Below are 16876 nucleotides of genomic sequence, written 5' to 3'. Positions count from 1 at the left end.
AGACATACATACACATAAAAAAAATGCTAACCACCTTTAAGCAGAAAAATCTTCAAGATATATCAAATTTCCTATAAATATCAAACAATCACAATCACTACGTTACCAACACTTAAGTAGTATTGTGCATAAAAACTTCGAAAAATAATATCCAAAAGAGAAAATTGATTACAGAAACAACAACAACAACGAGAGTGGGATCATAAATATTATTTTTTGGAAAATAAACTAGAGATTTTTCCTCTACTCATTCATTTCTCGATGTTTGCTACTCTTATCATCGTTTCTATTACTATTGAAGAGTACACCCACATTAAGCTTTAATATCACATAATATTTGATCAAAAATACAATGAATTTGTGTCGCACGTTTCGGCTTTTTGAATGAATTTTGTTGTTTTTGGTAGTTTTTTTGCTGCTTAAGTGGGTGTTATCTGTTTGAAGTATCCAGGCTTTAATCGTGACAAACATAATTCGTTTGAAGTATGGTGTGACGTAATATAGTGGTGGACAATCTTTTGTGATTCACGGTACATCTTGGTAGTAGGCTTGAATTAAAATTGCACACGGCATATGAGGCAAACGCAGACGGCCTACTAGCCACAGACGAAATATGAGGCTATCGCTGACGGCATACAAGACTACAGCGGACGGCATACGAGGCTACTACAAACGGGATACGAGGATAGCATACACGGAATCCATATGAGGCATAAAGGCATATGAGGCTACCATACACGGTATATGAGACTTCAGTACTCGGTATATGAGCCTACCATACACGAAATACGATACTATCGCATACGACACATCAACTCGAAACGCACAAGGTTCTTGACAATCCAAAGCATTTCCATTAGTGACACACTTGTATGCCACAGCAAACAGGTTGCCCACCACTTCCATAACACAAAACAAATATAAACTATAAAATTCCAATGAAAAACTTTTCAACTGTATGACACGACATCATTTCCCAAAAATTACAGGCTAGCCTCAAATGCGCCACATGAAATGAAAATTTTTCTAACTTAATTGCCATGTTTCAGTCGTTTTTTGCTTTCCTTTCTCTGAGAAATGAAACTTTTATTTTGTTGTTTGTGTGTTTCAGATTTCAAGATTGGTAGGCTCATTGAATTAGCACTCGATATTTATTGAAAGAGAAGGAAAAAAAAAGATAGCAAAAGAAGAAGTAAAAATGTTTTGCGTCAATAAGCAATGTACAAATTATATTTCATTGATTTCAAGGCTATGCCAGTAGATTGATATCTCTCGGGCTTTTTTTTCTATTAATTAAAAGGTTTTAATTAGGATTTCTTGCCTTTCATTAATGGAAGACTGCTTTTCGAGACAATAAATCTATACAGTAATGAAAAAGGAGCATGAAATTTAATTAAAATGTGATAATATTTTTTGAATAAGTTCTATTTTGTGCAATACCCACGCACAGTAAAAAGTTGTAAACTTTTAAATGGATTACAAGTTGTAAAGTTCAATGCGTGTGTGTGTTGTGTTAAGCACTTGAGTAAGATGATTAAAATTTGAAGCAAAATCTATTATAACGCCTCGTCAGGAAAATGCTGGTGATGTCTAAGCCTAGGTTGAATGGTTTCAACATCTATAATTCATGAGCTTCATTGATAATATTCTTCAAATTACAATGGTGATTAAATTTTTGTGTGATATAAACTTCTCTTTAAAGACTTGGCTGTTACTAGCTCAGTGGTGGGCAACCTGAGTGTCGTGGTACACTAACAATTACTTATCCTAACAGGCAATGAGCATACTCACCTAAATGAGCGAACTCAGAAGCTTATTCAAGCAATATAATTGAGTATACTCATGATCATGCATCATATCAGTTTGGGTTACTTGCTGTATGTGGAACTTATGTGAGTGATAATTATATGCTTTACATCTGACTCTGTTGTTGGCTCTGTCACCTAGTTTGAACAAATTCTCTTTTCGCAGGTTAAACTGGCATTCTATCATCACTGTTCTGCGTTAAATATATAATGCTTGAAGGGCCTGGGCCGTACTGCGATTATGTACCTTTTGGAGCACGAAGATGTATTTTCCCTTCCTCATTCCAGCTAAAGATTGTTCAACAAAGATAGGTTTCTGTCAAAACAGCATTGACATTTTCCTGTGAATTTTTTCTACAAAGTGTATGACCAATCCAACACTACTTCCTCCTCTGAATCTCCTTATTGATGTCTTTATTGATGTTGATCTTCTAATTTTAGAAGCTTCTCATTTGGAGACCTTTTTTTCCAGATTACCAGCCCACCAGATTCTGAGAATCCATCTACAGCAGCAATTATCGTAAGCCTGTAATTTATGTGTATGCTCAATCAATATAATTTTGAACTGATTTACTGATTTATTACATTGGTGTGCTGTATGTACATTTTTGTTAGATATTGGGCAGTTTACTTACTACGTAACACTAAAAATACATAGAAGCCCCCTCCTCTCTTCGTAGCAAAACTCTTTGTCTTGCTTGTTGCGTAACACAATCCCCAACCTTCCCGAATCTCAATAGTGTGTCACGGCTTGAGACGTTCTTTCCGCGACTAAATGGAAAGGAAGTAAATAAGTAAGTAATAGTGTGCTGCGATATACTTCCTATAGCTGAGGTGTACCATCACATAAAAAAAGGTCCACCACCACTGCATTTTCTACTTAAATAGAACACAATTCTCTAGAACATGTTTAAGCCCACTTGAAGTGAATCATTGACGATTCAATTGTAATTAATGGAAGCTTCTATTTTTATTATTTTGTTAAGTACTTTGTAATTTTCTTCAATTAGTTGGGCTGTGCCTTTAAGCTTTTAAATGGCAGACATATAATAACAGAAAAATGTTGCTATGTACGTAGAATTATTAAAGCGTTCTGATTTCAATTTAATGAATCATATTGGGTCAGTGGAATTTGTGTTTTGTGTATATTGGGGGTTGTGGAAGTGCTATTGAGTAATTGAAGCAGGGGTGGGGAACCTTTTGTATTTTGTGGCACAACTTGGTGGTAAGCGTCGATTGATGTCGCATACGGCATAAGGTTCACAATATTGTGTCGCGGCACACAGGTTGGTCACCACTGACTTAGAGTCATTGCATCTGAAGATGTGACCACTCGACTTCCTGAGCTCTATGGATTAAGCATGCCAAAATTTAAAAATCTTTTCAGCTGCATCACGAAATATTTTTTTGTTTTAGAAAATCTTGTTTCCAACAACTCAGTTGGAATTATTCGCTCGGATACGAATCGGATCACTTGTCAATGAAAGGATTATTACCTATGGATACGGAAACTAAGGCGCTTTAAGGATCCTTTTGATTCTGACATCTTGGCCACTAGACTTATTGAAATCTAGACCAAGAATCATTATTAATTTTTTATTTATAGCCAGCACATCCATTACATCTTCTGGGTTCACATTTGTAGCCCATGATATTTAATATTACATCAAGATGAATTTTTCAGAATCATCCTACACACAAAATTTGTTGAGCATCAAGAATGAAAAAATTTCCGAATACAGACTGCGTCAACATCATTTGATCATTTATGGAATTAAACCCATTTGCTTAATCATAAAATTATTTACAAAACTTGAAGATAATTCTTAAGTTATAAACTTGATTGATATGAAATCTGTTTCCATCGTTACCGCAAGCTTGCTATTTTTTTTTTTTGTTGAGAAGGATTTGAATGCGAGAAACCCAAAAAAAGTAAGGAGGAAAAAAATAATTGACGTTACTTAATTTATTATATTAAACAAATATTTTTCGTTCATTATTCTTTTAGGGTATTTTTTTTTTTGGTTCCCACATTCAAGCATTGAGAATGATTGATGAATTTCATCATCAGATTCATAAATTAGATTGATTTTAGATGGATGAAATATTATGATGTAAGAGCCCTTAGAGGATGTAAATTTATTATTTAGCTTCTTATGACGAACAAGTTTCTTTTCTTATTGTTTACATCTAACCTTCTTATTTGCGCACTTGTTATTCATAATATTTTGTTGGAGTGTTGTGCTTAAATGACGTCTTTAAAAGTGTTTTTGAATGTGTGGTGTTGTACCAGCATAGCAGCAGTGTCGTATTGGTTAGCAGCAGTGGCCTAGTAGTTAGAAGGTTGGCCAGCTGACTCTAACGACGCGGGTTCAACCCAAGAAAAGTTTAGTCGGATACTTGTACTTTTTCACTATTTCTAGTTATACCAACTCTGCTAGATACATTGCATTGGTATAACGTCTGCCATGAAACTGTGCAGAGTTGGAAAAAGGTGTTAATTTAGAGTTAATCCAAGAATATCGCGCTTTTTGTGGGGTACCCTGTCAGTGCAAGAGAATATGCTTCAGTGGCAGAGTGGTAAGACAATTGACCCGAAATTTTAAAGCATCTGTTGCAAGGATGATAAGTTCGATTCTCATTAGAGGTCATCCGTTTATTAAATAAATAGAAAATTGACGAAATTTTGAGATTATGTACAATTTTCATGACATTTTAAATGGTATGTGTAGCTTTAGACTAGGGTTCGTTCAGAAATGCAGGTCTGCAGATAAAAATGCAATTGGCTGCAGGCCTTGGTTCAATAATGTGGTACTGCCGAAAACTGCAGGCCTGTGTATCTAATGCACGATATTCAAGCTTACGGAATCTTGGTCGAATCCAACTTTATATTAAGACATGATGTCTTAAGAGTTCAATCCCTAAATTTAAACACATTAACTAATGTGAGGTGGATTCGTGAATCCTCCTCGATTAGTGGTGGGCAACCTTTTCTTTTTGGTGGCACACCTTGGTGGTAAGTCTTGAAAGAATCCGAACATAGCATACAGTTCATTTCATTTTTAATTATTTTTGGAGGCACATTGATTCTCACACATTGTTTCAGGCCCATCACTGTCTTAGATCTTCAAAACATGCTGTCGCCTTCAATTTCCATCAATAAAATACAATAATCTTCCAACTTTGTTTGTTATTACGTTACATAATAAGTAAACCATTCCCCGTTCCATACACAACTTTTCTAGATACTTCCAAAAATTTATTTCTATGATTCTTTGAAACTCAATTCCCTCGGAATCTCAAATTCACAACACTTACAACTTTTCTTCCAAAAAAAAAAAAAAAATTCCATTTGCGAAAAAGCATTTCAAGTGGCTTTTCCTATCACAATTTTAAAGTTTATTGCGTCGTAAAATTTTCTCAAGATTGAATTACCTTCATTACCTGAATGTATTTTGTACACATCAAAAAAAAGGATGTTATAGTAACAAAGTTTTCGACATACGATAGACATAACAATTCAATAGAATAAAATGTTTAATGAACGTAAATAAAATTCCCAGCTTCACTTGTTGAAAGAGTTGCCTAGATATCGAATTTCTGCAAATTGCTTGCTCTCGGAGAAATTTACTGAATAGTTTCGTGATCCTGACTACAAATTAAATTAAAATAAAATTAAATTAAAATAATTGAAAGTTTTAGAATTTTGCAACTTACTTTGAATGAGCTACAATGTTATACAAAGTATCATTTTTGGAATGATAGAAATTGGAACTAGACAACATTTTTGTTATCTGTTCAAATGACGTACTTAGAGTTTTTGTTGGAATCAGTAGTAAATTAAGGGGTTGTTCACTTATTATGTTACTTGATAAATTGATTTTTGGAACTTGACTCCCCCAATTTATGGAAACAAATATTCATTGCGCAACAAAGTCTCCCGTCCTCCCTAAGAACGATAAGTAATGACGTAAATGCGACCCCTAAGGGATAGCTCACTTATTATGGCTTACTACATTAATGAATGAATTCTCGGAATTTCTATTGTTTTAATCAGATCTACTTCTTCTTCTCCTCCTCCTTGAGAGTAATAAATGTACGGTCCCTAAGGTAGATTATCCCAATATTACATTCAGTATAGTCTTATGCTCAGGACAGTAGAATTAATGAGAGCAACGGACAGGGGTTACGCAAAAAAACCAATTTCTAGACCCCCTCTCCCCTCGTTACAAAATGTCAATGCAAAAAAAAATTTGTTAGGGCTGTTACAAAATCATAGACCACCCTCCTCCATAAAAAGAGAACGTAATAAAAGAACAGTAGATCTTGACAATTTAAGTTAAAATTTTGTTATTTGAGTTAAAATGAACCAGTGACGTAGCAGTTAAAGTGATGGTCGTTAGCTAAGACACCCAGGCATGCAGCCAGAAAATTTTAGTGGGAGTGGTTTTGTAAGTAGCGCTAAAAATTAAAGTTGAATGGTCGTTGTAGGGTTTGAGATTTTTTCTACGAAAAACCCTAGCGAAATGAAGATTTTAGATGAAAAGGAAGAAGATGATGTTTGATCTTCAAACCCTCGCCCTTAATAAGCCCCTGAAGACACTCTTGAGCATCATCAAATTGCCTGAACGCCACAAAGGAGGAGGAGGAGTCTATATGGCTGCCATATGGACCCTTAAATTTCACGTAATTAACCAAGCCACATAATGAAGAAGGCTCAGCTAACTTCTGTATTGGAGCCTTCTTCATTTGTGTCCTTCGCCCTAGCAGGCAAATAGACCGCTTTTAGGTACCGTAGTGGTATTTCTGTACCATGAAAGCATATTCTATGCCTGTTAGGATCAAATTTAGTAATCATATTCTCGGGACACAAAAATTAAATCTCAAATCAAATTCTGCATGAATTTTTATGGTTTCTAAACATGGAAGTAGCCAGAGGGCTTAAAATCAAATCCTCGTCCACAAAAATTTTACAATTCGCTATAGATTTTTGAGAAAAAAATCTCAATCCTCGCCTAAAAAATCCATAAAATTCTGCCATTTTTCGCATCCATCAATTCATCATTTTAATATGTCTTCAAAAAGTGTCTAGTAACTCATTTATTCGTACACAACAGAATGCTTGCTGAAAAACTTTCAACCGCACGACAAAACCATCGAAGGAAAGAAGAAAAAAATGTTCAAGCTTCAAATTGAATGAGGAAAAAAAATTTTAAGCATTTTTTAAATGGTTTTTGTGTACGATTTTGTTCGTAGCAACCGAAAACTGTAAATATAATTAACTCGAAACTTTTTTTTGAGGAATGAATAAAAAAAAAAACTCAAAGCTGATATAATGCTGCATTAAAATTACATTTTTTATTTCATAAAGCTTTCATGCGATGCTTTCAAGTGGAAAAAATTTAAATTAAAGGTCGCAAAAAAAAAGAAATTTCGTAAAATGTGATGAATATCAAGGAGAACAAAACCTTTTTTCCTTTTCTGTTGTTTCTGAGCCTTTTTCTTATTTTTCTTCTTTCTGTGTAAATTTTGTTGACGCATTTTCTCGAAAACTATACGCAATACTGTGTATGCTTTGTCCATTAGGATAGTATGGCATGGCATGGTATGGTATAGCATGGCATGGTATAGTATAGCATGACATGGTATGGTATAGCATGGCATGGTATGGTATAGCATGGCATGGTATGGTATAGCATGGCATGGTATGGTATAGCATGGCATGGTATGGTATAGCATGGTATGGTATAGCATGGCATGGTATGGTATAGCATGGCATGGTATGGTATAGCATGGCATGGTATGGTATAGCATGGCATGGTATGGTATAGCATGGCATGGTATGGTATAGCATGGCATGGTATGGTATAGCATGGCATGGTATGGTATAGCATGGCATGGTATGGTATAGCATGGCATGGTATGGTATAGCATGGCATGGTATGGTATAGCATGGCATGGTATGGTATAGCATTATCACATCACAGGAACAGTGTAGTAACAATACTCTGTACATCCTAAAAAATGCGCTATCATCAGCCACATCCTCACTAGTTACTTTCTTTTTATTATTAAGGAAGAAAAAGTAAAAATGCTTCATTTGAGGGATAACAAGAAAAATGTATTAGATATCTGACAGTTGTACGAAATGAAAACGTTGAATAACGTGCAACATTTGAAGTCTTGAAGACGGACATAAGCCGAGAAGAATAAAATGAAATAAATTGTTTGTATTTTCACTGGATTAAAATATGTGCTCGGAGCATTTTCATAAACAGCATGTGGAATTTTAGATGTGATGAGCGTTAGTATGAAAATTTCTTTTTATTTTTTCGGATTTGATTAGATGAAAAATGGATGGTGGAGTGGGGGGTTGTTGTAGATATTTTTCGTATTTGGTTTCTCATACTCTCTCACTCGTAAATTGAACATACACGTTTGAAAACCATAAAATTTTTGCAATCTTTGAAATGATTTTAGTGAGGAAAGGTCAGTTGAAAAAATATTTTTTCACATGCTAGGTATGAAAGGAACACCACATTTTGCAATGATATCAAACTTCACCACTAAAGGTGGTAATACACATGCATTGAGTGCTTTTTTGGAAATGGGAACAAAAATTTTTGTGCTGCATTCTAAAATTGGAATATGCGACAGCAAAAATATACGAAAAGTATTTAAATTTCTGAGTATTGTATTAAGATATTTTGTTTGATCCATGGTATATTTTATAAGCAGACATGATTCTATTTTTAATGTTTTCGCTTTTATTTCTGGTGATTCTGAGAAATATTGATAGAGTAAACAATAAAAGATAAGATTATTTTGCATTTTAGTCGAATAATGCAGTTAAAACTTGTAAAATGTGTGATAATAATAAAAATGTATGATTTGATTCATGACGATTTGATTAGCGGATAGTGGAAAATTGAGTTTTAACGGAGTTTTCATATTTCAATTAATCATGGTCTAATCATAGTCTACGTTTCTTGGCAATTGATAGTTTAATGAGTGAGGATTTTCAAGATTTCAGTTCAAACCTAGACCTACAGTTTATAGTGCGTTCTGAACCACTTCTCTGCTACTTCTTTGATGACATTACTATCTGTAGACTTTAAAGCGATGCTTTGAGTCGCATTTGCACTGCACATGAATTTGAAAAAGACTCATTCAAAAGCCTCTTTACCGACTCTAGAACCAACGATTGCTTGCTCGGTGTTACAATAATTTGATACTGAGGTTTTAGACCGAGATTCCGTAACCGAGCTACTTCGACTCACTATAAATAAAGTAACAATTCATATTAATTCAAATGTTTTGCGCATTTAGAATTGATCACAATTCAGTGAAAGTTCAACATTTTCAATAATTACCTTTGTTTCAACTTTAACTTTTAAGAAATAATACAAAACAAAAATGTCTAAGATAATAAACCTAATCTTGTAGAATTTACATCTTTTGACATGATTTCAACCCACATGCATGTAGCAATAAGATTTGAATTTGAACTTTAAATCAAAGTTCATAAAGTAATGAATTCGTAGAAAACCTTTAATCCCGAGCAATACAAGAGATGAAGGCTTTGCCACGGAACTTTTAAGGCTAAGGAAAACTCCTTTGATTAATACCAAATGAAAGTTGCTTAAGTTCGAGGTCCATAATGACACGCCAATTGGAAGCCGTCTAAATTTGGGCGGAACCTTTTCCGAGCGACACAAATGAAGATGGCGTCCATAAGGCTTCCAAAAAAGTTGATTACCATTTGGGATTAATAAAATAGAACTAATGTAGCCTTAAAAGCTCCATGACAGAACCTTCTCCATTTGTATCGCTCGAATTTATGGTTCCGTGACAGAACCTTCTTAAGTTGTGCTGCTCGGTTAATTATAATTTGTTTTTCAAACAAACTTTTTCACAACAAACATCCATCCAAGATGTCATCAACCTTTAAGTACTAAATTGTTACAATTTTATTATCATCTTACCATAATCATACACGACTGGTCATCACATTAGCTCTTAAATAATAAAACCAGACATTTCCTTTCACTAATACAGCACATCTCATTGTGACTTACATGATTAATTATTTTTATTGTGACATAAAAACAAAAAAAAAAGCCATAAAAAGAAATGAAGGGGACACCTCGAGTTCATTATGCAGGCATTTTGATTAATCTTTATGTTTAAATCCAAAGTCTACGTGCTTCTTAATTCCGAAAAAAGTTGAATGAAACAGAAGATCTTCATTTAAAAGTTTACTCAATTCATTAAATATCATTTTCTTGTTTCTATGATGTTCTTTACATATTTTCCATTCGTTTACACAATCTTTTTACTTTTTTTCTTGTTTTTTTTGCAAATGAAAGTCTTTGATGATAAAAATAAAATACCTAAAAGGAACGAAAAATTTTGTATTTTCTCTCGTTACTTCCGTTTCTTATTTTTGGGCTCGCATTTCATTTTATTTACTGATGGAAAATTGAAAAACCTTTTAAAAAATACGCTTTTTGAAAAAGTTTTTCAAGAGTTTTAGGTATAAAGGAATACTTTCTTTTTTTGAATTTTTTGGTTGATATTAATGAGAATTTCGTGAGGTATGACTGTGTCAATCAGGTTTGGCATCGTGCTCTGCATTAAATCTGAACATCTCTTAATTGTAGGGCTCGGCCAAGAACAGTTGACCTGCATTATTTGTATTTTGAATGCACTTGGACTTATAATTTTCGGCTGTGTCTTAAAATTTGTACAAGTCTGGAGTGTAGATTCCATATAAATTTTGAGTCGACTTCAAGTTCTGCACATTGATACACTTTGAATAGAACCATTTGGTTACTTACTTATTTACTTACTTCGCTGGCTGTACAGATCAAGTGTTCATGGCTTTGGGAACCATTTGGCTAATCAATCCAAAATCTAATATTAGACCATCGTGACTCAGGCACGGCACCGGTGTTCGAATTCAATACAAAAACGGGACCAAGTCATAGTCACGCCGGATACATATATTAAAATGTAAAACATGTGATCCTGCCTCTGATTGCAAACAGACAAAGTCGGAATTATTGACGTACCCAAAATTTAGAGTCAAAATCCTTCATCGTATTTTCAAAGGATTTTAGGGAGAAAAATTGAAACACAACTCAGAAGAAATTTAATAAATTCCACCTTAAAAGCTTACCCCACTGGTTATTTTATGGATTCACCACAAATTCACAGGTTTTTACAGATTCTGTGTCATATTTGCTTGTACCTGTTACAAGAAGACCATCCAAATCTATCACTAGCTTTTCCATGCATACCAATGCATCTGCTGTTTACAATCTTGCAGCTCTCAGTTTTAAATTTCACATTCTGATGCACAAAATCAAATTCAAGTTCCTTCTTTTTATAATATTTGCATGTACAGTATGACAAATTTCTTAATTTTGTGTCTTTCAAATCGTACCGCCCCGAGCTTCAACATGTAATCTCGATTTTCTTACTTTACTGACAATGTCAAACAATTTTTTCATGTTTCTTAAAAATCTTCTTTCTGATTGAACATGTAATTACGAATGTTTCTGCGCTGGACATTCAGTAAAACAGTCAGATTAAAGTGAATGCTGACATGAGACCTTTTTTACGCCTCAATCGTAAGGTTTTTAAATTGGTTATCAATGTTATAGGAAGTTAGGATGATTTTTTTGGAAGGTGTTGGGTGAATTTCGGAATTTCTTGTAGAAGCCTTCAGGATGTGCAATTAGGTTGTGTCTTCGAATTTCATTAATTTATCCAATTAGCACATACTTACTGGAACCATGCTTTGATGTGGAGTCTAGGTTTTTACAAATCGTCTTCCATTTGACTCTATTGCTGGCTTTATTACAAAATTTGTACAAATTATCCTTTTTTGCAAGCACAAGTCGGTTAATCGGTACGAAATTCGGCATCAGGCCAGCGTGATTCTGGCTAGGATTTAAATTGAATCTTCCACCAACTCAAAGTCTCGACGACCGATCAATGGATGGATTTTAGTCGATTAACCTATTTGTGCTTCACATCAAGCTTTCAACTTGCAATATTTCATGAATAAATCAAGATCATCCTTCAATTTGATGAGCACACAACTCCATTGTCTGGAGCATGTAAATCCACACACATTAAAGTATAAAACAGTCGAAAAAATCCACCATAAATATTCCAAGAATGAATATAACCTTAAAACCTCCATCAAAAGACAAACAACAAAATAAAATTACAGGTAAAGTCAAACAAAAGCGTACGCAAAAGAAATACAATTTTTTTGTGTCTTTATTTCATTTTGGACAGTTTTTTTTTGTGTCTTTTGTTTTATAATGTTTATGTATATATACTTACGCACATAAAGAAGGGAAAAGAATAACTTGTTAGGAAGGCTGAAAATATCTGACAACCGAAAACCATTCAGGAGGCGATGTGATTTTGAAAAAGACTTTCTGTATTTCATTCCTCTTTTGCTTTTGCTCTTTGTTGTGTAACAACTTTATCTAACTTTCTATTTTCTTACATGAATGAGATTTCTCCCTGCAGATTGAAACGACGTAATCTCAAATAAAATGACAAATTGTATAAAGAATATTTTTTTTGTGCTTCATTTTACGTAAAAAAGAAGGAAGAATGAAGGGAAAGGAACAAAAAAAAATGAAATTGCAAATGATAAAATTAGAAAAGTTTTCGTTCTCTGTGCCCGACTTGATTGTTGCTGTAGGGTCATATAGCATATGAATGATTCTCAGTACATTTTTTTGTGCCTTTTTTTCATATTTTTGTTCACTGTATTGAAGCTACCATTAGTGAGAGCGGACGAAGAAAATACTAATCGATCGATCATAACTCATAAAAGTTTGAGTGACATCAAATTAGACTCATCTACGATAACATCGGATAACGTAAGGATGGGGGGAAGAAACAGTGTTGTTGATTTAGATGCCTAGTTCATTTTTAGTGGAATCGTATTTCAATTAGAATATCAATCAGTATCTAGATTTAATTTAATATATATATGTATGAATATATGTTAATTAGGCCAAACTGTCTGGATGAATATTACAATGATTTACAATTTAATTAGGGCTTTTGTTTCGTTTTTCTATGAGCATACTGAATTACTTAGGTCTAGGTTCTATATATTCCAGTCGTAGGGTAATCTTGTGGCTCCCGTTCCAAATTTTTAAGAGCTACTCCATGAAGAGTAAATGTAAACAGGCTCCATTGGGCTGGACACGTTATTAGAAGACCCGTGGATGCTCCACTGAATAAGCTCTGTCTTCAAATCAGACTTTATGGATGGTAAGAGAGCTCGTAGTAGACCGAAGAACATTTGGTATTGGTAATTGGCAGATAGAAGCCGGCGATAGAACCAGTTATAGGCGACATTTGAGGGAGGCCATTGATCACAGATGATCTGTGCGGCCAGCGAAGCAAGTAAGTATGCATACAAAATCCGAAACGACTTTCACTTTTACATTTAAGTTTATCCTGTTCTGTTTAATACCATAAAGACAACTCTGGATCTCAGAAAAGAAAAAAATCACAGAAAACTTTCCAATATATGAATAATGACACAAATTACGTAGATGATTTTTACGTAAATAAGAAGAAGAGTTGGGGTAGAAAGTTAAGGCAAAACTGTCGACGATGTGAAGAATGTCAGATTTACTGAATAATGAATAAATTTGTGATCTATCCAACTCGTTATTGCCATATATTACATTATATTACAATCTCTGCATATATCTACATTATCATCGAGATATAAAAATTCTTTAAGAATGTCATGTAGATGTGTGTGTAGATGTGTGTCATCTTATTGCCATGTATATATAATAAATAAAGTTGACAAACAAAGATGACTAAGCTTAATTCTCTGAACCATATCCGAATAATATTCAGGAAAAAAAAATATATAAGAAGATGAAGGAATGAAAAAAAGTTTTGCCTTTATTTTCGGCTCGGCAACATAACAATATGAAAAAATTATAACAAAAGTCCTCGTGTTATTGATCGAGGGACTTAAGCGCATTTTTGTCGCAGCGATCAGTAATTGATTAGTAGATATCAGTTTTCCTACTCAAAAATAAGATCCAGTAAGATCCAGGTGACTTTTAGGCCTAAAACACAAGATCCAGTAGGATCCAGGAGGTCACTTCCAGACCTAGAACACAAGATCCAGTAGGATTCAGGAGGTTTCTTCCAGTTCTAAAACACAAGATCCAGTTAGATCCAGGTCACTTCCAGTCCTTAAAAACAAGTTTCAGTAAGATCCAGGCCGCTTCCCAACCCACAAAACAAGATCCAGTAAGATCCAGGTCACTTCCCGATCTAATAACAAGATCCAGAAATGTCATCAACGATGTCTGGTTGCTGAAATCCGAACAAATTGTCGGAACTAAGCTACCTTTTTGTAAACAAGTTTCAATAATGCGCTAAAAAAATAAAATTTTCATCATGGATTTTACTGTAACTGCAACTTATTATGGTGGAAATTTCGGAAAAAGTTTTCAGAGAAAATCAACAATTTATGATGGAATGGTTAAATCTTATGAGATTATTATTAAGCAAGCCCTCAAGCATAGAATGTGTAGAAATGCTTATTTTTTCTCAGACTTGCCACATTCTCATTCATTTTACAACCATCATGTAATCAAAAAGTTACAACATGCAAGTATTCATGTATTTTTTTTACTATCTGCAACAGAGTTTCTGCCTGTTTTGCACCTCTAGGATTCAACGTAAAGATTTTTATCTCATTGAGAATTCAGATTGTAGATGAGAGCTTGAAAATGCAAAATTATTTTATTTTTTTGCATACGTGGAATGAATAAAGCGCATAAGCTGCTTTTGCAGCTCTATATTAGAAATGCAAAACATGAAATGTCAGTCACGTTAATGTGCTACTTAAAAATTTGTTCACTTGATAATCGGAGTGTTTTGTTATTATTTAGAGCATGGAACTTTTGATGTCTTTGTAGCATTGACTGTCACAAACTTGTTGTTGACACATACATTTCTTTTGAATTTGATTAGAATTTTAACGTCTTTTTGAAATTCAAACTTAAAAACCTTAAAATTGCATAGTTGCAACAAAGACTAGCAGTTTCAGAAGGATTTAAAGTCAATTGTGGTCATTTTACAAGCTGATGATATACCAAATACATAATATTGAGCTATGTACCATTAAAAGATCAATAATAAGACTTGAAACTATTTCTCCTCAGTGTAGTGTATGACCAGAGTGGAATCTGGAGTATCGAGTTATATACAGGTGAATCCGTCAGTGGGAAAATAAGGTCTCTACGGCCGAGTGGTTAGATAACAGACCTGAAATCTGCATCGCTTTTTTGTGAGTTCGTTGGTTTGATTCCCACCAGAGACTATTCTTTATGCGATATCGGAATTTCTCGGTCCCGTCCGTTTATGCGTTCCCCGAATTTCAGGATAGCTTACAGCTGAGACTTATCTGTATCATTCTTCTGTGAAGAATCGGGTTCGATTCTCAATCTTAGTGCATCAAAAAACCCGAGTGACACAATACGGCAACTAACAATTTTTGATCTGTTGATTTCTAATTCGCCGTCAAGGTGTCATCAACTAAACTTACCGTTAATATGGTGATTAATTGGTGACATAGTGGTGTCTAAGCAAACACAGTGTGCTGTTCGGTAAGACCAAAACATCTCTGCTAACTATAAACCTCAATAAGCATAAAGAAGCATAGACAACCATTAAATGCATTCAGCAAGTTTCCAAGCAATAGAAAGAGACTAAACGAATCAATAATGCATAAAAAACTACAGTACATGCATTCGTAGACTATGAGATAGGTGAAGAGTCCAAAAAGGCAGGATGTTGTTCAGGCAAGCGATTTAGCTATTTGCATGCATCGAAGCAATTGATCACAGCATAAACGGAAGTTTGGAAGGAAAAGCTCGTGATTTATTTCAAATTTTATTTTATTTTTTTTTATTTGAAAATCTCAAGCTCGATTTTCTAATAAGTGCGGCTCAACATGTGCGAAATTCATTAATTCCTGCCAGCAATCTTGAATATAAGTACCCCTATTATCGTCTTTGGCTCCTCAACTCTATTCTTTCGTCCACCCTTTTCCGTAGTCGGTATTTCAATAGGTGTGATTTTCGGTGTAGATGATAATGGCTTTACGCTCGTGTCAATGTTCATATTGCAATTGTACATACGATTCAATCGTATTATATCGCCCTCGCTCATACCTATTCTAACCGGAAAAGTAATCGGAAAATAATTAACTGTCTGTATGAATATGTTTTTGCACTATTTTGAGGATTATTTTTTAGCTGCCGTTCATATACGGCATTTACCTCTTCGCTGTCCCATATCTGGTGCAGGATGCAATGGAATAATTGTATCTTGTGATCTATCTATAGCAAATGCTTTTGTTGTATAATGCAGGATACTATTGTAATCATATGGTGTTGAGAACATGTTAACATGCGATACAAATTGTTTAAAATTTGTCCATGCATCTTTCTTTATATTCTTCCAATTTATTTGGATGTAATTGTCACGTTCACTGGTGAATCGTGTATAAGCGTAAAATGAGATGAGGATGAGGCATGAGGAGGAAGAAAGAAAAAATTGTAATAAGAAAATTGAAGACGACTTGCTTTCTTTTCATTTATACATGCAAAGTAAAGACACAGAGACACAGTGGATAGGAAAGAATGAAACGGAAATTGAAAGTTTGGGTGACTAGAGGTGAAAATAAATTGGATTTTTTTTTTCACTCCCAATCACGGAAGAGATGTTTATGCTTATAGTGATGCACAGGGGTGTATCTGAACGCGGGGAGGGGGAGGGGTTGGAATTTTGAATCCAAAAACATCTTGCAAAATGAACAATATTGTCCAGAGAGGGTATTGGTAGTTGAATTTGACACCCTTCACCCCCGATCCAGATACACCCCCGATTGATGATACTTAAATCTGAACATTAGGACTTCCAGAAAAATGAACAATATTGTCCAGAGAGGGTAGGGGTAGTTGAATTTGACTCCCTTCACCCCCTCCCCACGG

General features: G+C 34.3%; 1 protein-coding gene across 1 annotated transcript in view; it reads right to left on the bottom strand.

The window, feature by feature from the left end:
- Positions 1 to 15454, bottom strand: part of LOC139093898 (serine protease snake-like) — a 49294-nt gene extending 33840 nt beyond the window's left edge. The window contains exon 1 of the mRNA XM_070644752.1: positions 15427 to 15454. Within this exon, the coding sequence (XP_070500853.1) occupies positions 15427 to 15454 (28 nt within the window). The remainder of the gene's footprint in view (positions 1 to 15426) is intronic.
- Between the last annotated feature and the right edge of the window lie 1422 nt (positions 15455 to 16876).

Source organism: Chironomus tepperi, unplaced genomic scaffold, assembly GCF_022539635.2.
Source record: "Chironomus tepperi strain 1889 unplaced genomic scaffold, CSIRO-AGI_Ctep_v1 contig_346, whole genome shotgun sequence".
NCBI classification, from domain to species: domain Eukaryota; kingdom Metazoa; phylum Arthropoda; class Insecta; order Diptera; family Chironomidae; genus Chironomus; species Chironomus tepperi.
This window is presented reverse-complemented; position numbering and strand designations above follow the sequence as displayed.